Source organism: Drosophila hydei, unplaced genomic scaffold (assembly GCF_003285905.1).
Source record: "Drosophila hydei strain 15085-1641.00,03,60 unplaced genomic scaffold, DhydRS2 tig00000211-arrow-pilon, whole genome shotgun sequence".
NCBI lineage: Eukaryota > Metazoa > Arthropoda > Insecta > Diptera > Drosophilidae > Drosophila > Drosophila hydei.
The window spans coordinates 3140396-3166374 of record NW_022045685.1 but is presented as its reverse complement, the minus strand read 5'-3'; the positions used below and the strand labels follow the sequence as shown (position 1 = coordinate 3166374).

General features: G+C 40.1%; 2 protein-coding genes across 2 annotated transcripts; one reads left to right on the top strand and one right to left on the bottom strand.

The window, feature by feature from the left end:
* The first annotated feature begins 1576 nt into the window (after positions 1-1576).
* On the top strand, positions 1577-14947 carry LOC115482959. The gene is made up of 3 exons (XM_030223465.1): positions 1577-1826; positions 1882-2675; positions 14885-14947. Exons 1-3 carry the CDS (start codon positions 1667-1669, stop codon positions 14945-14947), a joined length of 1017 nt encoding a protein of 338 aa, XP_030079325.1. The 5' UTR covers positions 1577-1666.
* On the bottom strand, positions 14852-15815 carry LOC111598435. Its single transcript, XM_023313676.2, has 2 exons — positions 15777-15815; positions 14852-15719 (listed from the first exon to the last, which is right to left on the bottom strand). The coding sequence occupies exon 2, from the start codon at positions 15707-15709 to the stop codon at positions 15206-15208; it is 504 nt and encodes a 167-aa protein (XP_023169444.1). The 5' UTR covers positions 15710-15719; positions 15777-15815; the 3' UTR covers positions 14852-15205.
* Positions 15816-25979: the final 10164 nt, after the last annotated feature.

The window sequence follows — 25979 nt, the reverse complement described above, 5'->3', positions numbered from 1 at the left end:
TCTAGAGGATGCAATCTCTTCAGTCTTCGCCTATTGTTCTTTATAGCCAGGTTGCTTGCGAGATGGTTAGGATGCGCTGCAAGTCTGTCCGCGTATCTTGAACTGTGTCGCCCAATGAGTTCAGCAACTGTGGGAATTGCTAAATCCCTATGTAAGACTGAGTTTCTTACAAACCAGCTGGCTCCAGTCCATCTGCGTAGTGCTTTATTCTGCAGGGTCTGAATTTTGTTCCTTGTAGTCTTCGCCGAGGAGCCCCATAGAGAGATACCATATACGAAGGTTGGGACAACTATTGCCTTGTAGATGGCGGCCTTGCTGCTGTAAGACAACTTGCTTGAAGCTCTCAGCATCCAGTCGAGGGTTTTTAGCTTGCTTTTGCATTTTGAGGTTACTTGACTTATGTGCGCTTTAAAAGTCAGCCTTCTGTCAAGAGTGATACCAAGGTACTTTACTTTTGAGGCTTTGGGAATAGTGGGCCCCAATGCAACGCTTGGGCAATCTCCTCTTCTAGTGGCGAAGGTAGTATGTACAGACTTTTGTGCATTAATGGTGATACACCACCGTTTTGCCCAGCGTCCGAAAGAGTCCAGATATTTTTGTAGTGAGTCTGAAGCTTCTTGCGCAGATACGTGACGTGATAAGATGGCGGTGTCATCTGCATAGGTCGCTATGAGTACTGCATCTGTACTTCCTATATTTGGCTCGGGAGTTGGCATATCTCCTGTGAATAAAGTATAAAGTGTTGGGCCTAGAACACTACCCTGTGGTACTCCAGCCATAATTGGTCTAGTCAAGGATACTGCTTGCCCCCTTGACACTTGGAAGGTTCTTCCAATAAGGTATGAGGATAGCAACGCGAAAAATGGGGCTGGAAGGGTGGTCCTCACTTTCTGCAGCAGTCCCAGGTGCCAAACTCGATCAAACGCCTGTTTGATGTCTAAAAAGACGGCAGAGCAGTACATCTTTTCTTCAAAGGCTCCAAGGATATGGTGCACAACTCTGTGAACCTGTTCCGGTGTTCCATGCTGTCTCCTGAAGCCAAACTGATGGTTTGGAATGGCCTCCTGGCGTCCCAGATGTGTCAGTACTCGGTCCAGAAATATTCTTTCGAATATTTTGGAGAGTACTGGCAACAGGCTAATTGGTCTGTACGACTCAATTTCTCCCACGGGTTTGCCAGGCTTAGGAATCATCACAATCACGGCGCGCTTCCAGCAGGCTGGAAAGTGCCGGATGCGGAGCATGGCGTTGTACACCATAGTTATGTAGTCTATGGTGGAGTCAGGCAGTGCTCTAAGGACTCTGCCGTTTATTAGATCATATCCAGGGGATTTGTAAAAAAAAAAAAAAAAAAAAAAAAAAAAAAAAAAAATTAAAAATAAAAAAAACAAGAGCATATCTATTAGTGTGCAGTTGGTGTGTTTACTTGTGCCCAACACAAAACAGTTTTATCAAATATTACGTTAAGACAACTATGTCAACGTAAGCGCTGCAAAAGTTAGCTTGGTTGAGAGTTAACCGTGATCCGAGCGGAGCTGCCGACCGTAGTTCAGAAGTAGCTGTCGTAGGTCAAACATCGAACGTTGAGCGTCAATTGACTAAGGAGCCAGACAGTTCGCATCTATCCAACAGCTAACGGACTAAGTGGACATTAACTGAGCGCAATATGCAGGCGAGTCATGTGCGCCTAATCAAAATACTATTCGTGATCATCGCCATAAAGCTGTTCATCGTGCTCGTGCTCTTCGGCTACAACAATTCCGTTGAGGATATTCCGGAACAGTCAATGGTTTTCATCGATGAGCTGCTAGTGGACAAAAGCGACGGTAGGTCACAATGTCATGATCTTTAATTAAGTAATTGAACTGAGCCATGTTCCAGAGCCCAGCTGGGAGCAGCGACTGGCTCTGATACGAAAGGAGATGCCCTCATTTCCGCTCGAGGAGCTGCACCGTCGACCGCTAGGCGAGCCGAAATGCGGCAAAGTGCCTGCTGCATTGGGCATCGATTTCAGCAACGACTATTGGCAAACCTTGAACAATGCTAACCTCACTTATCACATCTTTGGTGCGTACTACGACAACAGAGAGAAGATGATCGAGGCGCCGCTGGTCCGCGTGCTAACCATGATCAATCACTATGGCAAGCGTGACGTTGTAAAGCATCCGGAAACCTTTTGTCAGCTCTGGTTCAGGAATCGCATCGAGCCCGTTGTAGTGAATGTGACAGACTACAAGATAATTTGGATCTGGGGCGGCGGCTCGACCATGGTCTATCCCACGCTCCTCAGCTGCTGCTTGCCGAAAACAAACGACACCAAGGCGCAGGAGGCGCCCGAAATGGTCTCGTTGGTAACGAAGCGCTGCGACAAGGCCAGGAATCTGGTGCGCGTTGTTTACGAACCGGACGAGGCGAGTACAGCTGTAACATATCCTCCTCAACAGCAATCCAAGCAAAACAATAGCACGCAGCTACAGAAGAAACCATTGCGTTTTATGGTCTGCGTAAAGGCCATGGACTTTATCTATAAAGACTTGTCTTGGCGGCTAATTGAATGGCTGGAACTGATGCGTCTGCTGGGCGCCGGAAAGGTGGTCTTCTACGATGCACAGATGCATCCAAATATGACGCGAGTGCTGAACGACTACATGGAAACGAGTCCAGGCTTTGTAGAGGTGCGCCCTTTGTCCATGGCCCGCGGTGAACCGCACTCGCACATACCGCACATACATATATTAAATATATATTTTATTATATATTTATTTGTGAATATATATATTACGACAATAATTATTTTGATAAATAAACTAAAAATATGTAATAAATTGTAAATGTAATAAAAATATATATGATAAAAAGAACATCATTTATTTTTGTAATATTTATTATTTTAAATAAATATTATTTTATTATATTATTTCTTCATTTTATTTATTTAAGTTAAATTTTTTTTAGTGAATAATATTAATGATGTTTTCTACATTTTCTAAATTCTTATATTTTTTATTATTTATTATATTAAATATTTTTCTTTAATGTTCTTATTACTATTATTAATACTCGTTTACTTTTCGCTTAAGTAAAGCAGCGGTCACATAATCCAAATATATAAGTCTTGCAGCAGTACGAGTCACGCTCATCTCTAACTCATGATGGTAATGAGAGAGAGAGAGAGCGCCCTTAGTAGTTAGATTACAGAAGAGAAAATGGGTTTTGAGGTTTCAACATGATTGCATTGATACTCAGTTGCTCAGTTGCTCAGCTGCTCAGCTGTCGGTTGATTTTCGGTTCTTATGTCCTTTTTGCGGCACATAAATTTTATGTGCCACGACCTACAGCCTGCCCCACGCACAGGCACCCACACAAGAACAAGCACACGCATTATACCCTTTAACAAACTACATATATATATATATATATAAAATAAGAGCACATTTATTGCTTACTCTGATGACACTAGTCAACAAAATTGAAGCAGAACTTGGTGTGCTATATTGGCCTAAGATATATAAATATATTTAATGATAATGATTCTTTGAACTGGCCAATTTCAAGACATGTAGGAAAAAAAAAACAAATAAAAACTAATGTCTTGTTAGCCAGTGTAATGTATTAGCAGCCAACCAAAAGCCGTTTATAGTTTTTGCTGTCGCGCTGTTTGCAGAGACTTGCAAAATATTTACACACACCCGCACACACACGCCTTTGAAGCGTTAATAATTTTTTTGTTTTTATTTTGGTTTTTTTACATATATTTTTTTTTGGAATTTTGCTTACTCTTTGGCTGTGCTCCCGTAATTTATGGGCGTTACATTGTGGCGCTTCTTTGTATGGCGCACACTTTGGCATTTTAATGGGCATTAATGGCATCCTGCAAAGCACTGGGCGAGCAGGCTGGCGAGCTGGCGAGGGAGGAGAGTAGGTTGCGGGTGGCAGGTTTTAGGGATCGACCATGGAGCCCATTAAAATTATTGAAGCCGACAACGGCCATTAATTCGTTGCGCTTAGCGCGCAATAACGCAACACATAATTGTTTATTAATGAAGTATAAGTATTTTTATTGGCATCGCTCTCCATTTACAGCTGCCCTTCATTTAAAAGACATACCCTTTTGTTAACAGCAAACAAAAAAATACTAATAATAACAACAATAATAATAATAATAATAATAATAATTATATATCATCAGACATAGGCGAGTTTTTTAATGGGGAGCAAAGAATACTTTAGCAGCTAAGTTTGTTTTGCTCAAAACTGAAAAATCTTGAGAGGATATGAGAGGCTCTTATACTAGATTTTGTATTATGACTCAATATAAAAGTTTATAGAAGTTCCATACTATCTATAATAATCTATATCACATATTTGGCCAGTTCCACAGACTGCAATATGACATATTTCTGATGATTTTTCCTTTCTACTCAGATTTCAATTTCTTACTTCTAAATGACAAATAGCAATAAAGTTTTTCTCTAATAACGCAAACTGATATAGCAACAGAAACTACCTGATCACAAAGTTTTTTTTTTAAATTTAATTTCCCCACTCACACACACACACACATGACAACGGCAAGCGAAAGGGTTGCTTTGAGTGAAATTTTCCACCCCCCATATGAATGCGCGCGTCGAATGCTATTGAATACGCATCAGATATCAATACTTGGCCACACACACACACATACGAGACACACGCACACACACACATATAAGAGAGAGAGTGGCACGCACTCATAAGGGGAGGGACTGGGCTGGGCCATGCTATGTACGGCGGGGATTCGATTTCGGTGCCAGAATATGAAGCGGGCAGCCAATCGCATGAGTGCAGGCAGCTGATTGGACAAATTTCATGCTGCTGCGAGTAGTCAAAGTGGACACAGCGCCAAGCAGAGCCAAAATATCAAAAGCTATAAAATTTATCTATGTAGAGCGAAGGAAGTCAGCTCAGTGGGCAAGGACAGGAGCAGGAAGAGTGGAGCATTTCGATGGGTCGTTGGAAAAATGTGAAAAATTACATAATATGCGCTGAAAAATGTGCGTAGATTTTTTTCCGTTTCTTTTTTTCGGGCTGACCATTTGTTGAGTAGCTTCTCTTTGGCTCAAATATGTTTTATATTTTCTCTCACTCTCGCTCTCTGTGTTTTTATTTTATTTTATTTGTGTTTTTTGTTTTATGCAAAACTTTTGCGTTTTACAATTCATTGCATATTCAATTTGGTTGGGTCGACAACGACGACGATGGTGACGCCACAAGGGCACCAAACAAACAGCAAAGGTCCAAAGCATATTAATAAGGATTTCATTAGTTTTATACGTTTCGTTTCGTTTCTTTTTACTTATACCCAGCACCCATTAGGAATGGGTCAGCAAGGGGTATCATCGACAGCGGCATCTGTGCAACATATTAGGAATTTGGCTAGACAAATGTCAAACTCAAGCTGAGGCTCTGATCTAAGGCTTTTCGAATTGAGATACTCTTGAAACTGCTACTCTAAATCTAAAGAACTCTTGACTAAGGCAATAAAAAGTGCTGAAAAATGCCTAATTAATTCACTACTTGGACAAATATTAAGTAAATTACAGGGTATCTAGTGTGTCACATGCTATGATATTTACATATTTTTTTACACCCTCACACGCACACTAATGGGTCGATACTTTTACTTTCTGCTAGGGGTTTTGTGTGGCATTTCTCTGGACTTGAACTCTCGGCGCTAATAAATGGCTAAACGTTTAGATAAATGTCTGTTATTTTGTATTATCGTAGTTTGTTAGATATGAAAAGTTGAGCAACTCCGACGACCGCTCGAGCCGGACGAGTCCAAAAGCCAGAGGTCAGTTGCTAGTAATATGTATATTTGTCTAAAGCTGCTTGCCGAGGCCAGCGCATTCAGTGGGGATCAATCAGCCGGACGCTGCCCAACAATCATAACTAGTAACGAGTGAGTCTAGAGAGCAGCGCGACTAGACGAATACCCTGTAAGCACATCAATTCAATACATACGAATCTGAAGATTCAACCAAGCCAAGCCCCAGCCTTGTTCAAACTCGAGTCTATCAAGTAGAGCATACATTTTTCACCCCTCATTTCATATCATTGTTTCCTATTCGAGCTTCTAATCGGACAATCTATGGCTGGCAATAAATTGAGCATTTAATAGCTGCCGGATTTGGGTACAGCTCGCTTGCAGAGCTGCCTGATTGATTGAAATGTCACTTTAAATGTGACGCCCGAAACAGAAGCCGACAAAAAAATTAAAAAAAAAAAGTAAATAAATAAAACGTATCAAAAATGCCAAATGAAACATAAATGCCAGCGAAAGCAACGCTCAGAAAACCGCAATAAGCCCACACGGCCCGCCTCCCCCAAAAAGCCAGTGTCAACCCTCGTGTGCGTTTGTTTTGTATTTGATAAGCATGAAAAACGCACAGAAAATAAAATTGTTTTAGATGCGAGGCGAGCGGAGCGGGTCGGGCAGCACCCTAAACAGAATCCTTAAAAAATAGTGCTACTTAAAAGCAAAATAAAAAAAAATTATAAAAACCGAAAAAAAAAACAAAGAACAAATGTAAAATGGAGTTGGGGCAACACTGGCAAATGTATGCGGCAGCCCTGACAGCCGGCAAATGTTTTATCGTTTATATTTTTTTTTTCACTGCGTTTTGTTAAGTTGGAAAAATGAGCGTCGATTAATTTAATAGAGACAAAAAGCCTTCGTACACACACACATACACACCCGCACACACACACAGCAACGGGTCGAAACGAGTCGAAGGATCCGGTTTGAGCATGGAAATAAGCTGCTGACATGGAATGGACTTTGCAGAGAGCTAGTCCAGAGCACTTTTCCAGCAAATTGTTTTACCTGTATCAAGTAATAGATATTTCTGCATAATTTTAGACTTGGGTTCAAGGAGAAGTGCAAGACTCTACTTAGCAATATATTATATATATTTCTATATCGGACACTTTCACCAATACAAATATAAAGTTTATATGTAAAGTTTTTTTATTCCAATTGTTAAGAACCAAAAATATATCTATAAAATATAATTTTTAATTCTAATAATAACTAAATTTTTTTAATGCTCTTTATTTTAATTAAATTAGGGAATCAATGCAAGAAAAGTATAACTGGATAGAATTTTTACTATATTTACTAGAAAGGTAATTTGAGTCTAGAGTTCCCAAGATGCCAATTTCATAGCCAAAAATGCATAAATAAATAAATGTTTTTTATGATTTGTTTCGATTGAGCGAGGCCTCAACACTTAGCGAGTATAGCTCACAAATGAGGTATAAATAAAACAACTTAAATTGAAATTAGGCTCTAGTTGTAGACCCACGCACACACGCAACATTCTAAGCAAAAGGAAACGATTTTCAGCCAAGCCAAAGACACTCTGACATTGTCGAAATGCTCGCTGCAAATCAGTTAATGCGGAAGAAAGGCAACATAAATAAACACATCAACACAAAGGCAAAACTTTTGATACCCTCCGGCTGATTTGTGGGACTCGCCGGCATTTGCATTCCCATCTACTCCGACTCCCAATACAAAAAAAAAAAAAAAAACATAAAAAACCCCTTCATATGTGCGTGAAATACGCGCAGGATTCCTTTGGTTCGTTGGCTTTTTGTCTTGGGCGCCGACAAAGCTGCAGACGATGACATCGCAGCGGAAGTCGAAAACAAAAAAACATTTTTTAATTGCTTCAGATAAGACACAGCACACATAACTTGCAACAAACTTCTGCGCCCCCCGTCCTCCTCAAAAAAAAAAAAAAAAACAAGCGAAAACGAAAACGAGAGAAAGGCAAGCGGCAATTTTACAATTCAGCGCACATTTTGATGAGCTTCATAATTTTTGCTGCTCATTGACGTTCCCACTCATATCACATTTGAAGTAAGTTCGCCCCCCGCCCCAACGCCAAATAGCCCCTAAAGACAGCCTAGACGACAAACCAGAACTCATTTGCACATGCGAGCTATGGCGTAACAGATAAGATGCTGAGGAATCGAGCCGGCGCTTGATGAAAGGGCTGAGGGTATAGGAAACGTCAGGGCATTTGCTGGAAAGATCGCGGAAGGCACTGAGACTAGGTGATAGAGAGAAAAGTTAGAAAATATTGATTAGTTCACGAATGAGAAAGAGAGATGATGAAGAGAGAGAGAAATGAAGAAGAGCAAGAACTAAAGACTAATGAGGGATCATACTGTAGGCTCAGTTAGATGAAGCCAAGAGCTCTTATCAGTATTATACATAAGAAGGATATATAAACACATGCATAGAGAAGAAAATTATATGCATTAGAAGAGCTAAACAAAGAGTTGAAGAAAGAGAGAGACATGGAAATACTTTATTAGATCTTGAAATTATTTAACTTATCTTCTTGTAGGCAATTGCCAGTGAAATCTCTATTAAGTCTTTCAAAAATCTGCTCTTATATTTCCAGTTTCATAAAGATCCTAGAGCACAATTCCTCAGCCTTCCACAGGGCTTCAAAAAGGTTTTCTGCACAGCATTTGTCGTACTTTAAAATAAAAAAAATTCTTTTTTTGTATTTTTTTTTCTATTAAAAGTTCGTTTAACTAAGTTTTTCCTATAGCTACAAACCTCGCACGCAACTAGTTCAAACTAATCAGAGCAATAGACATTACTGTGGAATATAAGAAAAATATATCTATATATAACATACATGAATCTACAAAATGTAGTGCATTAACAGTTCGTCTAGGCCAACCAGAAAAATGCCATGAGCAACCTGCGTATATTTTATGACATTTGACTTGGCTATCCGCTTCTGCTCCATACACTTCACATAAGTACGAGTATGTCACACAATTATCAAACGCTCTATCTGTGCATCAGTGACTGCCACACAGTTGCCTGCGTGTACCCATGCCACAACAGCCACGCCCACTGCGCCCACACATAGGCCATAGCAGTTGGCGTGTTTACACAATTATATGCATTTTACGCTACATAAACGAGATTAGTGCGTCGCTTACTTTTGCCTAACTTCTTTTGACACAATGCGACGGGCGCAGGCAAACGCCAGCCCCATTAATGTGGCAACACCCACCTTCCACCTTCCACCTTCCGCCTTTCAGCGCACAGCCTAAGCGAAAGTTGGCTAAGAGATACGGGCCAACAACTCTTTGGGCCTTGAATGTCTTCGTGATGGCAGCGGATGGAGGCGCAGCGTCAATTGCTTTTTGTTTTTTCTCTACTTTCCTTGAACTTTTTTTGCTTTTTCGACTCTAGCCATGCTGAGGGGATGTGTGTGCGAGTGTGTGTGTGTGTGTGCTGTTGGTGTATGCGTGACTCGTGCGTTTGCATTGTTAACAAGCGCACATCTTTTGTTACACAACAGCAAAATTTATAGAGATGCGTCGTCGCTGTCGTCTGAAGTGCTTATATGGAACATACATATCTATATTTTTTATGACTTTTTGTTGATCTTGGTACAGTTAAAGCGCGTACGTGGCAGAGAGAACGAAACAAAGCTACTTGTTTATGCTTTACAAGCCCTATCAGCGCCCTTACTTAGCTCTGGCCACGCATTGTTTGATTTTTTGGCAGTTCACATGAGAGTTGAAGCAACTTATATCACGAGTGAAGTTTATGCTTAGGCTAGGCAACACAATCATGCAACAGCATGTATGATAAGCGTGTATTTATATATATACATACTATGGTTAGTCCAAAGGCACAGCTACGTATTTGTAAATATCGCTCTTCAATATGATGCTCATTAGACTTAGATCATGCTATGATTTAGTTATGCATAAAAGTTGGGTTTTTTTTGGCATTTCGAAATCTATATTTCTCTCTTTCACACTCTTTCTATCATTGTCATCTCTCTCGCTCTCTCTTTCTGTGATTCTTTCTATCTCTCTCCCTCTCTGTCTTCAAATCTCAGCTGCTCTATCTCACTCTCTCTCGCTCTTTTCCCCTCTCTCACTCATTCTCTCTCTATATATCTCTTAGTCTCTTTCTTTGCCTTTCATTCTTTCGCGCTCTCTGCCTCTCTCTCTCTCTCTCTCAATGACAACTACAGCACGCCCCCTCCTTGACTCAGATTTTACCATAATGCCGCTTGAAATTAGAAGCCATTAGCCTTTAGCTAGACTGCAGCTTGGGCTACAAACAAAAAAGAAACTGATATTTTTTTATGTTTCTGGTAAATGTCGAGACGAGAGGCAACTGTCAGCAGCTGTTGGCGTCGAGCTGCCAAAAAAAGTAAATACGAAAGATACAGGTAGGAAAAGAAGAAGAAGAAGAATTTTAACAACAACAGCTCAAATCAAAATGCCATTAAAGCGTGTGACGTTGTCGCTTAAGTGGAAGTAAATATTGTCATTACTCAAGCTTAAAATTAAAATTACCCACCTGGATGGAGCGCAAATGATAAACTGCATAAGCCAACGGCAGCGCAGCGCGGCGCAACAGACCAACAAATTTCGAATGCAAAACTTTTTCGCACAAGTGTGTGTGTGTGTGTGTGTGTGTGCGAGTGTATGTAGACCGCCCCACCTTTCAGGCGGGCCAAAACAGCAAAGAGCAAAGTCATTTTCATAACGACAACGACGCCAACTTCTTGAGTAAAGGTGCGCGGCCCACAGCTGATGAGCTGTAACCCAGCTCCAAGGCCCCGCCCCCTCCATGCCCAATTCTAACTGCTGCCCCAAGACCCTGTCCACGTTCACTTGCATCACGGCTTGGCCAAGGCGGAGGGGCGTGGCCTGTGCCGCGTAAAATGTGCTACGTTAAGCACATCTGTTTTTTATTGCTTTTAATTTGCCATTAATAACGCATTCCGAGGCGAACGCCCGGACAGCCGCCCAAAATGCTAATTTATAAGCATATAGATAGATATAGTAGTAATAATAATAATAATAATAAGTCTAAGTATATGCATACATATTTCGGAAATCCAATTTTAATATGCCCCAGCCAAGGACATTATCCCCGTCAATTGCCCCCGGCCCAGTCCGAACTTGGCCAGCTGCTTGACTCGAGCACCGTTGTGGATGGGGCGGCGTCTGCAATTAGAGACAAGCCTTGGCCCATAAGTCAATGAGTTTTTGGCACTTTTATGGACAAACATGGCTGAGGCAGTGAGCGTATGCGAAGAGAAAACTGTTTTAAATGTAATCGATAAAGTGTTGAAATGTGAATCGTTATCGAAATAGGAAACGAATCGGAATGAATCGGAAAAAAACTTGAACACAGTGTGCAAAGCACACTAAATTGACATATAGGAACATTGTAGTCAGGCATAATAATCTACTCATCCACATCTAACTCATTGGCTGATCTGTAGAGAAAGCCACTAGCAATTCATCTACAAATCTGGGTGATCCTAGCTCTAAGGCAATGGAATAGTTTATACCAATTTAATACCATGTTTACTCAATCTATACTCACTACCTCTATAGCTACTTCTATAAGAAGAAATTGAATCGGAAAACGAATGGAATAGGAACACGTTCTTTTGATTCACTCACTGAGAATCTTCAGCCCAGCTGCCGTTATGCTTTAAGACGTGGCCAAGATGTTAAGCAACGAGTCTATTAACTATAAACGAGCACAATTCATGGCCGGTATACGAGTATTTTATGCATTTTCGAGTATTAAGTATGAGCATTATCAACATTATTAGCATTATTGTCAGTGCAGCTGGAGGGGCCGGAAGACGGGAGGGGCAACGCTGCTGAATTATGTAATACAGTCAAAAGGAAATGTCGAGCAGGTGGGGTAGGATGTGAGAAGTGAGGGGGGACGGCCATTCGACTGGAATGATGCTGGGCATGATGGTGGTGCCATTGGCAGTGGTTTTCGCCAACTAACCAACCCGTTCGTTGTCATCAAATGCAAAAATCGCGAGGCGAGCTTCCTTTTCCTTTCACAGAGCTGCTGCAAAATTTCCAAAAATTCTATTATTATTAATAGAGGCAAAAAGAAGAGAAGACGATGGACAGGCAGAGCGAGCGTAAGCAACGCAAATGAATGCCAGGCTGGGCTAGGCGCTGGCAAACGGCAAAGGAGACCATGACGACTGCCATGGATGAAGTGGCAGAGCAGAAGAACAAGCAGCAAAGCAACAGCAGCAGCAGCAGCAGCAGCAGGACGATGGCTGTCGTGTCCGTGTCGCATTCCCGTGGTATGCGTTTGTCTCTTGCCCGAAAAGTAGACTACAATAACCCGAAAAATGCACACAGTTTGCATTATAATGCGAAATTTTCGATTGCTCATTTGTGGCATTTACTTTTTACTATAAAAGTTTTATAGCCAGGCGGCTGAAGATGGCGCAACCAGCAACAACGACAACGAGGACAACGACGACGACGGCGACGACGACAGCTACAAAATTTTGCACAATGTCATCAACGTGGCTGACAATGTTTTGGACGGCAGTGGGAGGTGCGTGGAGTGAGGAGGCGTCCAGTTGGTCCAATTCGTGTGGGCGTCACTTTGCCTCAGACTCAACCTCAACTGCCTGTCTGGCTGTCGGTCTCTACTGCCCCGCCCGACAATTGTGTGCAATTCTTGCCGCACTAAACTTAAAGGATTACTTTTGGCTAATTTCACTCGGGCATGGGCACTGGATGGCAGCCTGGCCAGGCACAAGGCACAACAATTGTCTCGCTAAAAACTTAAGGAACCTGCCAAACGGTCGCTTGTTTAGGCATTTACGAGTTGCCAGACTCGTTTTCATCTCCCATCAAAAGTTCTTGCATTCAAGCCGCCACAAAAGGCCACATTACATAAGACTCATGGCAGATATATTACATACATAAATACATATTGTCTATTGATGAACAAATATCTTAAAGCTAGTCACAAAGAACTTAATGTCACTTTAAAGCCATATTGTTAGCAGGCCTTTCCAGGCTAGGCAGCTTCAATTCAGCTTCAGGCAGAGTTCAATCAATATTTGATCCGCTTCTGTGGCAGCTCTATGATATAGTTATCTTAACTAGAAATTGTAAAAAGCAAAGAAGGAAGCAGAAAAATACAGCCGATTATTCAGCCCCTTTAGCTTAACTAATAATACATTATCTATCTCTCTCTCTCTCTCACACACACACTCTGCGTACGCGTGCTGGGTTCAGCTGTACATATCGATACAGCGGCCGCCTGCATAGCCCCGTCCGCCTGCATAGCCCCGTCCGCCTGAATGGCGCAGCTCCAACCAGGTGGATTAAGGACAACAACGTCGCAGTCAGGCACATCGTTTGCCTCCTGCTATCCGCAGCCATTTGCTTATATTAAAACCATTTTTCGCTTATTACCAAAAAATTTAAATATTTTGAAAATAATAAACTGCGGGTGAGTTACTAAGTGGCTAAGGCCCGGCCTGGTTTGGGTGGTTCATTTATCCCAACTCATAAGCATTGGCATTGGCATTGGCAGCCGCAGCCGCAGCAACGCCCCAAACACAAGAGATAGAGAGAGCGAGAGCAAACAATGTTTCGGACGACGTTTGGGCAGCAGCAGCAGCAGCAGCATAATGCTTAGCATGCTCTGGCCCACCTTTTAACCCAATCCATGGCGATGCCATTACTAATCCTCCCAAACCCAAATGTACCGCGCGCTGCCACGACGCTATCAGCGCGCCTCGTGTTGATTGTCGCGCGTTGCCATCAATGCTGCCACACACAACTACCCATCCGCGCGCCCATCTGCCGCAGCCACCTGCCTGCTTGCCACGCTCACTCGTGGAGATTGTGGCTGTGGCTGCTGCTGCTGCTGCTGCCATATCCATTTAGCCGGTGTTGCGGGTCGCCTCGAAGCTCTGCTCATTATGAGCATCCCGCCTGCTGAACATGATAATGATGATGATGTTCGCGATACAGATGATGATGATGATTATCGCGCTGAAGCCGTTGGTCGACGCGTCGCATAGTGTCATATTTTTATGATTTTTATGTTAATTCATAACCAGCCCGCATCGCGGTTGTCTGTGCCCGCCTCGCTGCCAAATGCTTTTTAATCCTTTTAATGAAAATTAGTTCCTCTCAATATCATTTAATATATTTTCTTTCGCTTGGGTTTCATTACACCGCCCCCCATCCCGTGCCACTTCTCTTACTATTTCTGTTCTGTTGTTTTCACAGGCATTATCATAATTTCTGTTTGCAACCCTAAATCAACACTTGCCCCATGCTGTGCGTCTCGATAAAGGGTTACTGACTGGGTACCATTCCCTTCTTCCCACCGGCTAACGGTTAACGGGCAGGGGGTATGCATATATATTTTATATATATATATATCACAAGGCGCTCCAGTTCCAACTCCTTGCCTTTGTCTTTCGACCTTTTGCGTTTGATTTTCTATGCGGCGTTAAATGCCGCAGTCCTTCGCCTTGTCTCTGCTGCCGCTGCTGTTGTCGTTCACGTGGCTTCTTTGGCAAATTGAAAACCCAAAAGCAGTAAAAATTAATGTCCGTAGCGAAGGTGTTGCCATATTTCTTGCCAACCGCCAGAGCGCTTTCTGCAGCAACAAAGTAGCCAAAGCAAATGGCTTTACGCCATTCAGCTGCGAGAACTGTTCACAATACAAATCCTATATGAATAGAGAATGTCATATGGAATATTTCTATATATATATAATTTTTAATATTTGTAGATACATTTTAAGCTTATCGATCGCCTTTCGGCTATGTCCATTACCAGCCGAGACTTTACTTTTGGCTCATGATTTCATTGAAGCAAGCAAGATCGCTCTCGCCTGACCACTAAGCTGAATCGCCAGCTTATGCTTACAAAAAAAGGTTAGTCAGGTTTAAAGAACGTATATTTAATTGCTTAATAATATAGAAAATGAATTTAATTCAATTGAATAGTAATATTAAAAAATTGCCGTCCGATTTAGGATTCAAATAGTGATACCGGATCAGAGTTGTACAGGGAGCTGGTCAACGACTGTTTGAAATAGGTCCAAATAAAAACTACTACCTGTATACATCCCCTGGGCTTTCACCATTTTTCGTCCGCATTACACTGGTGTTCCGTTTAGTTTTTTCATTCGGAAACAATCTTGGCAAAAATATAGATATCGATTGGAACGGCCGGATACTGGGTGCACGCAAATGCGGGTTAAATTGATTAATTATTATATCTACAGTTCGAGATAAATTCGATATGTCCGATCTACTGCGGTCTACTTTTTGCCAATTGGTCGCTAACGCATGGCTCATTTCTGCGGGTGACCCAGTTCCTTGTTAGACCCCATATTAACAAAGTTCTGTTCCTGCTTTAGATTGGCTGAGATGCTCTGGCGCCTTCTACCTTCAGCGACGCGCTTCAGTGCCTCCCAGTCGCGTCCCATCGCATTTCGAGTACGCTCGTCGGGGCTGCGCATAAACTGGATGCGCAACGAATGCGGCTCGGTCTGGGCAAAGTCCGGCTTGTAGCGTCGAGGATCGCGGGGACGCAGCCACCTAGTATCCATGTACTGTGGATCGGTCCACATGTTGTCCTCGCGCACCATTCGCCGTGGCACAGTCATGTCCCTTTTTAAGGCTGCGGCACTGCTCATCGTGTTTCCGGATCGCGATTCCAACGCCGTTTTCTCTCCACTGTCCTTAGCAAATCCCAGCTTTTGGGAGCACGCAATATTAGGCCTGACAACAAGCAGTTGCGATGCACTCGATCGCCCGGACAAGCCTCGTACGAACCTAATCGATGAACGTTGCATGATTCGAATCCTTGCGACCGAATCAAGTTAATATCCGATTTAAATAATTCAATTCACTCTTATTTACCTGAATTTTAAATTTCACTGCTGAAATATTAAAAATAATGAAATGTTTAACTATTTTTATATATTGAACCGGAATATTTGAACTTTTTTTTAACTTTTCAAAAAATTTTTTATTTTTTTGGTTTCACATGTGATCTGTACTTTAAATGGGAACCGAATGACCTACAAAGCTACACAAGCATTCAATTTACAACTCTCAACAGGCAACGCCAGCTAAGCACACAAAAATGTTCACTATTAGAGCATTTTGCATGAATGCTCGAAATTCTATCTCAGTTGATTTTTAGTAGGTGGAAGCCCAAAGCCAAGGCTTGCCCTGAAAATGCCCACTAAACAGATGAAATCTAACAAAACTCTTGAGCAGCGCATTTGGTTGGATCATATAGAAGCTGGGCTTGGCTTTTGAGGTCGGGTCGGCAAGAAATTGCACATCCGCTGCAAGCAGCACCATTAACTGCCTGAGTGAGCGTCGGCACTTGGTGCTTGGAAGCAACGCGACTTAAACGCAGATGCTTGAACTCTTTTTGATTTTACATATACAAATAAAGAAATGTGTGTGTGTGTGTGTGTGGGTGGGTGCCTTCGCACAATTGCACAATTATGTTAAATATCGACAAGTGCCCTGGAGGCCAGTAGACGCTTTTGTTGTGCCGCAGGCAAATATTAATGACGACAGGTATTAAACACTCGAAGCAGCACAACTGCTGCTGCTGCTGCAGTTGCGGCAGCTGCAACAATCGAAACGATTCAGCGAGCCTCGACATGTAATACAGGTTGAGTGGTTTATAATTTGGCATGGCTTTGTTGCAGCCTCCAGCTAACTGGGTGAAGTGCTTGACGGCCCCAACACCACCTCCACTCATAGCCAAAGGACTTTGCTGTAATCATAGCGCAATCGGACATGACTTAAGTACATGGCAGCTATATGTAATAGAGCAGGCTGATTTTAGTTTAAGTCAAACTGTGAACAGCATTGCATTCGATGAAACCCACTAAAAATTAAGTCGTTTATATTAATAGAAATTGCTTGGCTTTGCTCTGTGAATTCCCATCTCCATTTGCTGAGAGAAACTCACCTAAGCCCATAGATTTCTTATCAAATTCTTATTGATCTTAATTATATTACTAGTTAATACTATTTCTTCAACATTAAATCAATCCCTTTAATATACGATTATAATAATAACGAAATTAGCTCCTGTCTATAAGCTCAGACGATGAGGAGACTCAACCAAGGAGAGCGCAGACCCATGTTTGAGATAAGCTAAGAAGACTAAGTCAGTGGACAGGCCGTGTCTTGCCAGATAGTCAAACCTCAAGTGTACATAGACTGCTCCATCGACCCTCTGCTTCTTCTGTTGATCAGCCACAGCAATTGTAGCATTCTTTGGACCACATTTTCCCACCGTAGCTTTTTAAGTGCGGGTCAGACGCAGGCTCTGATAGTCCTGCGCCGCTTAGTCCAGAATCACGCCTTCAGAGTTACGTCCTAATGTCGATTTTTATTTTTTTTTTTCTTCTTTTTATATTCGAAGCATGTTATAGAAAATATTTTTTAAAAAAATGCAAATAGAACTGAGATCAGGGTATCTCCTATTTGTTTATTTCTCTTTTTACTTTTTACTATTTTTTTATTTCTCTTAGAAATTATTTCCATTTTTAATAAGAGAAAACTGTTGTAAATATTCATTTTGTATTACATACATTGATTATTTAGCAAACAGTTGTCAATGTTATTGTTATTATTTTATAATATATTAAATATATTTGCATATATATTAAACTTGTTCTTAAATATTTTTTAAATATAAATATATAGACATGTACGTGTTTTTGTATACATTTACTACACATATACATACAAATACATATACAAATACATACAAAAATATAATGTTATTAAAATGAATATTAAGAGAAGAGATTCCCTTCCTATGGCATACACTAAGCACACTTTGCAAATAACTTAACTATAAAAAAAAAGGAGGTAGATAAAATAAAATCCTAATCTATATAATAAGATTAAGATTAAGAGTAAGAGTGACAGTCAGAGTTAGACTAAGAGTAAAAGTAAGAGTAAGAGTAAGAGTAAGAGTAAGAGTAAGAGTAAGAGTAAGAGTAAAAGTAGGAGCAGGAGTAGGAGTAGGAGTAAGAGCAAGAGCAAGAGCAAGAGTAAGAGTAAGAGTAAGAGTAAGAGTAAGAGTAAGACTAAGACTAAGACTAAGACTAAAAGTAAGAGCAAGAAAGCTCTTGTACATAAAGACTTAACATAAATATTTTACATAAATATTTAATATAAATATTTAACATAAATATTTAACATAAATATTTAACATAAATATTTAATATAAATATTTAACATAAATATTTAACATAAATATTTAACATAAATATTTAAGATAAATATTTTACATAGATATTTTACAGAGATATTTTACATAAATATTTTACATAAATTAACAACAACAATTTTAAAGAGACCAAGGCATTTTAACACAATGAGTAATAAATGATCATGTACATAAATTAATGATCTTTATCGCTAATGACCATTATGACGAACGTCATTATTATAATAACAATTATTATTAATATTAATTATTATTAATATTAATATTAATATTACAAATTATATATTTTAACATTTAAACAATTAAACATTAAATATTTTTTAAACAAAAGAACAACTTAAATATATATTTAAATAGTAATTAAACATATACAATATTTATTAAAAAATTACAAAGTATTTGTTAACAAAAAAACTTAAATTTATTCACAATTTTCACTGCACTGCACAGCTGACCCAGTCCAGGTCACGAACTTGACTGATCGTCCACAGCCGCTGCTGCGCCCTTTTATACCCAAAAGTCACTCAAAAGGCAACGCCGGCAGAGCTCGTGAGCACTTTGAGAGTGAGAATTTACACTCATTTTAAAAAATGTAAAGGCGAACATTCTGATCGGGAATATACTTGCTATACATATATATGTAAATCAAATGTGTTTTTCTTGCTGCTCACGAGCACATTTATCACTTTTTTGCTCATTTTACATGATTTAAAAGACAGACAAATATATGCAACTATATAAACAGCCACTGATCATGCTGAACATATATTCTTATATATATATTATATATATCATATATTTGTATTCATATATGAGATTTAATGTATTAAAAACAACATTTTCTTTATAACTGTTGAGCATATAAACTTCATTTTAACTCATACTGAAGAGTGCTTGAGATCAACGCGTTTACATATACAGACAGACAGACGGACAGACAGAGAAACAGATGATTCGGAATATATATACTTTATCGGATCTGCCACGGCTCCTTCTGGTGTTCTGTACATACATTTAAACAAAACCTTAATTCCCTGATTTCCCACTTCTAATGGGTTCAGGATATAATAATACTCAGAATTATCAGCTATCAAATTTGTGTGTAAATAGCTGCAATAACTATCTGAATTCGGTCAAGCTTCTTGTTTCCCTTCATGAGCTTCTTTCATTTACAGAAAGTACATTAAATAGTTCTGAAACAATCTTTAAGTATTCTAAAGCTATCGTTAAGGAATAAATATAAATATAGTTTCTTTGTTGAGCTAGCCATTAAAGAGAATTCTTTTGAATATAATAAATATTTTAATATATATTATTAATAAACTTAAAAACCTTATCAGGTCTCCCTTAATGTTGAATATTTTAAATATCATTCAAGCCATAGTTCTACAAATTTTTTGTATTAAACTCGAGTTCATACTTCTTAAAATAAGACAAAATTTAACTCTTCATAATTTCTGGAAATATTTTTTGAAAAATGTCAAAGAAAGGGCAGCGAAAAATTGATCATCAGCGATAATTTCAACATGATCGAATTAGATATATGTATGTGTAGGTATAATATTAGATTTGCATAAGCTCATTCATTAAAGATTAAATAAAAAGAAATATGAATAAATATTATCTATATTTAAAGAGAAATAATGTTTTATGGCAGTTGTAGGCCTCAGTCTCTGCAGCTGAAGTGCGATTTGTAATTTGTTTTGAAGCGCGAGTTTTATAAATGAACGCGCCTTACTTAATTATGCAATCTAAATGCATTGAATCACCTCAACCAAATGACAATAATCATAATGACAGCAGCAGCAGCAGCCAGCGGACAAGAGGTGAATCTTATGGTTGAGCCGGCAAGAGCTGGAGATCAAGACTGGCGGAGATATACGTATATTTGTGGAGCTGGGGCCGAAGTTGTCATCAGTGGGGCAGAGCCAACGATTGCCAAGGCTTTTACGTAGCGACGCCAAAAATGTTAACTCATTTGTTGTCCTTTTGCCACTGGCTGGCAGAGGCGGGGGCAAACCGCACAACAGTCTCAGGTCTATGGGGCAGGTGTTATGCTCATTCCAATTGCCATTGCTGTTGTTGTTGTTGGTGGTGCCAAGTCCGTATCCTCAACAGACGACAAATCTTTGCAATTTATTTACGTGCCATTTCGCAGCAAAATTTTCGTTAGATTTCTTTGGCTTGGCGGAATTCCAAGACAACTCTCCCTGGCCATAGCGAAGCTGTTGACGTCGCTGTCGCAGTCGCTGTCGTTGTCGTTGTCGTTGGTGGCGGCTCACAAAAGTCATGACGCGCTGATGACGTTGCCAGTGGAAGGATTTAATGGCACATTAAGAATTTTATTACCGCACACAACAACAACAGCAACAACAACAACGACAGCAAGCATGCATTGAAAGGTGAAGTGAGAGAGAGGTAGGTAGGTGAGCTTAATAGTCAAATCGCCTGGCAGCCGCAGCAGAAGCCATTGCACACCTTGGCCGGAAAACATTTTTGGCGCGCGTACACACAACATTTTTGACAGCAGCATCGTTCGTTGGGCGCCATGAAAATCTTTCAGAGTCAACAAATTTTTTTGCGCTTGCACGGATTTCACGAATCTGACGACCTGCCTCGGCCCGCCTACTCTCTATCGCGCTCGCTCGCTCTCTCTCTGTCTCGCAGTTGTCATTATTACAAGTTTTGCATAAATGAATAAATGACATTTATGTATTCCATTTAGCCAGCACAGCATATAGTCAAAGCTAAACTCAAACTGACAGACAGTCAGTCAGTCAGTCAGTCAGTCGGCAGTCATTTGTCGCGCGAAATGATGCGCGAGTTTTTCAAATCATCTTGGCCATTGTATGGGTAAGCTTCTACAGTTGGCGAATGGACCATCAGGCTGCTAGAGCTGGCTTAGCCTAGAGCTGGAAGCAACCAGCTCATTCTGTTAGGTGTCAGCAAATTTGTGTATAAAACGGTTCAACCGCATTTTGAGATTTAAATTTTATGTTTAATTGAATTAATTTCTAAAGCAACAAGATTTTGACTGCGAAGCAAATTACTTCTTGGCCTCAAGCAGGTGGCTTAGATTCAGTATCTATTCATCTGCAGTTTATTGCATTAGTTTTCTATATTTTCCTGCTTAAAAAAGCAACAAGCAAGAACAGAGAATAGTAGGCAAGCTATCCACGGCAGAGAAATTTGCAGTTGAGTATAAGGACATGAGACGTGCGAAACCATGGCAATTGATAAAGGTTCTTATATTAGAACTTCAAGTAAAATGAGTTACAAATAGTTCAGCTCTCAATTCTTGTACAACTTCTAAGCTCTGCCCAATTTCATAAACAGAAAACTTTGTTAAAGCTAAAACTGAAACATTTTCCGGATGATTTCTATTTAAAATTTATTTAGAAAAAAATAATATTAGTTTGCTAAGATTATAATTTATTGATGATGATATAAAAGGAATTAAATTGTCTAGAGAAAATAGATTACAGAGCAGACAGCCAAAGGCCACGCATAGACGTTATAAGTAGGGAGCTTGACAGCACATTACATTGGCTTGCTTATTTGTATAGAAACAAATGAAAAATAAAGCGAAGGTAATCTTACCAGAGCTTACAGAAGACCAATTTTTAGCTACTGTAAAAATATGTGTAACAGTAAAAGGCGTGATCAGAGCGAAAAGCTGAGAGTATCAATCCCTATCCATCTGTTTTTCTATTTGTCTATTTGTGTCTGTCTATCTCTCTGACTATCTGTCTATTTTTCCATATGTCTATCTGACTATCTGTCTAGCTTTCTATCATATGTCTGTCCATCTATCTCTCTGTTAATCTATCTGTCTGTCTCTCTGCCACCTGCCTATCTATCTATCTGTCTATCTGAATTTCCATCTGGCAGGCAATCGCTCTATCCATTTGTCTATCGAACTATCGATCCTCTACAGCCTGCTCAGCTCAAGTTTCTTCCAAAAAATCATTAACTATTTACGTTTCAATGTAAGCGAAAACAACATCGAATCTCAATCATGTAATAATCTTACCTACGTCTTTTTAGCTTTTAGTCTTAATTGTTTCATCGAGCAATACGTTTCATCAGGTGGTGCCATTTGAATGCTTCCTTTGCCAATTATAGGCTTACAAGAGCTGGGGCTGCCTCCGCGTTTGCTTAGGGATTGAGCAGGCAATTAATATGCTTTCGAAGACGCAACAGGAATGCTTAAGGCAATAGACTTTTTTATTTATACGCAATTTAGTTTCGCTGGATTTTTTTTGACTGTTTGTGCAACCCTTTCGATGTTAACTTCCCACGTTAACGATGGCGCGGCTGCCGCTGTTAGCTGTTACCTAAGCCATTGCGTGCTACTTAATTTGAATGCATTTAAAAATGTTAAAATATGGCTATGGCTGTTAACAAAAAAAGAGTTTAAAAAAAGTAAATAAAATAAAATTGTCTGCAGCGACACGCACTAAGAGCGTAAAGCAAGCGAGAGGGAGACGCCACTATTTGCCAGACAGGACGAAACAACAAAGATTTGTACGTGTTGTTACTTGATGAGGTTGCCGAGTGTCAACCGCCCAGCCACCCACTCGCCCCAGCTGAAATTCCAACCACACACACAGAGAGAAAGAGAGAGTGTGTGTAAGAGGATAGCGAGTGGCGGAGAATGGTACAGGAATAGCGAAAATAGGCATTACAATTAAAAGCAAGAGGAAAAAAGAAATGGGAAAAAAGTGGAGAAAAACCTCGCTACATACAGAAAACAGAAGGCTGCCCCCGTTCACAGGCAAAGGCGCCCATTATACGCCCCCTTGGCCCAGCCCCAGCCCCAGCCCCAGTCCCGCCTTTTCCTCTACCGCCTTCGCATGCCATGCAATGCGAGTGGTTCGCGTTACGCCGAAAAAGAGATAATTTTATTTCATTAATCCTTTTTTGGGACAAATTCGCCGACATTTTTTTTTCTTTTTTGTGTTCCTCCCAGCTTTATCCGACTTTGGGCGTGGCTCGAACGTAATATTAGCTTAAAATTGTGTAAATAAAAATTACATTCGTAAGAAGGTCTCTGGCCGAGCAGCAGCAGCTGCTGCTAACCCCCCGGCCAGAGCGTGGCGCACCATAGAAGGGCAGAGGTAGATGGCAGGTCACATGAATCAGTGCTGAGCTCGCCCCAACCTCCACTGACAACCTGACCGCAAGTGCTGATGGTGTTTTGTCTGGCTTGGACATATGCTTACGAATGCCTAACGCAACTGTACTAAACAACATTGCAACATTGCAACATTGAAGCTGTTGAATGTAGCTCAATTACAATGGAAGTGTTAGGCATAGATGATGACCAGGCAGAAGTGATACTATTTAAAATTGCTGCATCTCAGCCGCTGTTTAAGTTATCGATAACATTTAACTGCTGATGTATTCGATAACATTTGCCATTAACTATTTTGAATATGACACTTCGTGGTCTTGCCCAAATACGATGCTAGGCTAGAAATTGCCTAGGAGAGTTTCTGGTAACTCTCATCAATAGCAATAGCCTACTTTTAACACTCCATTATCGGATTACCATTGAGTCAACTTATATTATGCACTATGCCATACAATTCGAATGTAAAGCTGACCAAAAACATTATTATTTGGATTTTTCATAAGAAAGCTACTTAGCTACTAAGCAAACTAGCTAAATAAATAAATAATAAAGTTGTCGAAATCAACTTGAACTTGTTATATATATTTAACTATTTTTTGAAAATTTTTAACAACTAAAATCAGCTAACTATAATTAAACTTTCACTCATATTTCCACTCTGCAATTCGATTTCAAATGTTCTCTATATTCTTGACTTTTTTAGACAAAGATTCAATCATATATTTCTATATAGATATATTTTTATATTACAAAAACATAATATTTTAAGTTCGCAAAAAGTGAATTGCCAGCATTTGACTCAGACTATGTAGGAAATAAAGCTAAGATCTAAGAAACTTGTAGATTCCCAAATGAACACAATAGATCCTGACTAAGTTGGGCTCTACGCGTTGTATACAATTTATATTAAACAAAATATATATATATATATATATATATACTTATATATACTTGTATCCTTCTTCAAATTTGTAAAATTAAAATTCTTGAAATGAAATAAACACAAGCTGAGAGACAGAGTTGAGCATTGTGTGCCTTGAGTCGGTCGAGAGGTCTTGTGCCACTGTCAGCATCGATATTAACACCTAGGCGCCGCATTTGTTGTAATTTACAATGCTTTTTGGCCAATATAATTTGCGCTTAATGGCCCTGGCCTCGACGCGCTGGTCGCGTTGGCAACTAGGCAAAACCCTTTGCCACGACGCATAATTCAAATGCAGAAACTTTTGCTGGGGTGGGTAAGAGAGGGAAGGTGGCGCAGGCACAAGGGAGACCCATTCGCAAATTAATGTTACATTTCATTTCAGAAAGAAGAGCAAAAAATGTTGCTTTGCGCTGCCAGCCACTGCTGTCCTACACATCCACCTCTACGACAATGCAGTTGAAAAGTTTTGCTATTTTTTTACTCCATATTTTTATTACTAATTCATCTTTTTTATTTATATTTCCATTATTTATGTTTTTTTTTTTTTTGGAAAATTGTAAACAGCCGCGCGTCGTCGCGCCGGTCTTTGGCTTCTACAAGTTCTTCGGTCGGTATATAACTCCGCTCATTAGTTGCCCTACACGCAATTAAGCACAAATGGCTTTTAAGGCTGCGACGTCGGCGCACGCATACGTATGCATGAGTCGAGGCCCTTCATGCGGATCCCGGCGCTCTGGCAGGCCATGCAACACGGCATCCACATCCACACACATCCATGGCGCTTATAATGCTGTTGCCATGACAACTTGGTTTAGCCAGAGCCAAGCAGCCAGCAACCCCCTTAGCCCTGCTCAGGCTCCCGCTCGGGCTCAGGCTCAGGCTAAGGCACAACAGTCAACTATAAATCCTTGAGCAAAAGTTACACGCAGAGGAAACATTGTCATTGCTTTTGCCAGTTCTGCGAAACTTTGCGTTTTATAATTCTTTTTCATCTTTCACTCACCCGCCCGCTCGCTCGCTCGCTCTCTCTAACTCTCTCTTTCCCTCTCTCACTGTTGTTCTAGCAAGTTTCATCTACAGAGCCTATTCAACGTTAGCAAGGGTGAAGAACGTCGTGTGCTTACTAAAATCTAGTGTTGTAAGGTTTCAATGTAGTTCACATTTTGTCTACGCTCGATTAATTATCGATAGAGAGATCTATCGATAATGAGATTTAAAATAAATGTAAATATAATTTATTTTTAAGTATTTATTATTATTTATTTAACTTTTATTAACTTCAAGCTATAGAAATGAATGTCTATAAAATATATTTTGGCCCGTGTTCTTTACCAAAAGCTCTGCTTGGCAATTTGGCCAGCCAAAATTTGTCGTTGTCGTTCGTAACTTTGCCAAATGGCGCATCCGCGTCTGCGGAGTTGCTGGGAAAAACTCTGCTTCGGCTGGCAAAGTCAAATAAATTTATAGGCCATGAAAATTCACCTGTGCAGTGACTATTTTACGCTGCGTAAATATTTTTATATATAAGTAAATAAATCATGAAATTATGTTGCCTAACATTTGGTGCTCAGTCGCACTACTATTTTAATGAACAGCGCTGCATGTAGTTGCAGCCAGCGCAGAGTGTGGAAAAATTATTTATAAATTTTTATATATCTTATATAACTTAATCAAACATTAGAATACAATGTCGATAATATAATCTAAAGATTTGAATTATTAACACATTGCGCTGGGGTAGCTGAAGGTGGAATAATTAAAATGTTAGTGATAGGCAGAAGAAGGCGGGGC

Excerpts from the sequence above, each read along its gene's own strand:
- LOC111598435 (XM_023313676.2), bottom strand. The coding sequence starts at position 15,709 with ATGCAACGTTCATCGATTAGGTTCGTACGAGGCTTGTCCGGGCGATCG.
- LOC115482959 (XM_030223465.1), top strand. The coding sequence starts at position 1,667 with ATGCAGGCGAGTCATGTGCGCCTAATCAAAATACTATTCGTGATCATC. Across the intron at positions 1,827-1,881 it reads GCTAGTGGACAAAAGCGACG|AGCCCAGCTGGGAGCAGCGA; the intron begins GTAGGTCACAAT and ends GCCATGTTCCAG. Across the intron at positions 2,676-14,884 it reads CGAGTCCAGGCTTTGTAGAG|GATTCAAATAGTGATACCGG; the intron begins GTGCGCCCTTTG and ends CGTCCGATTTAG.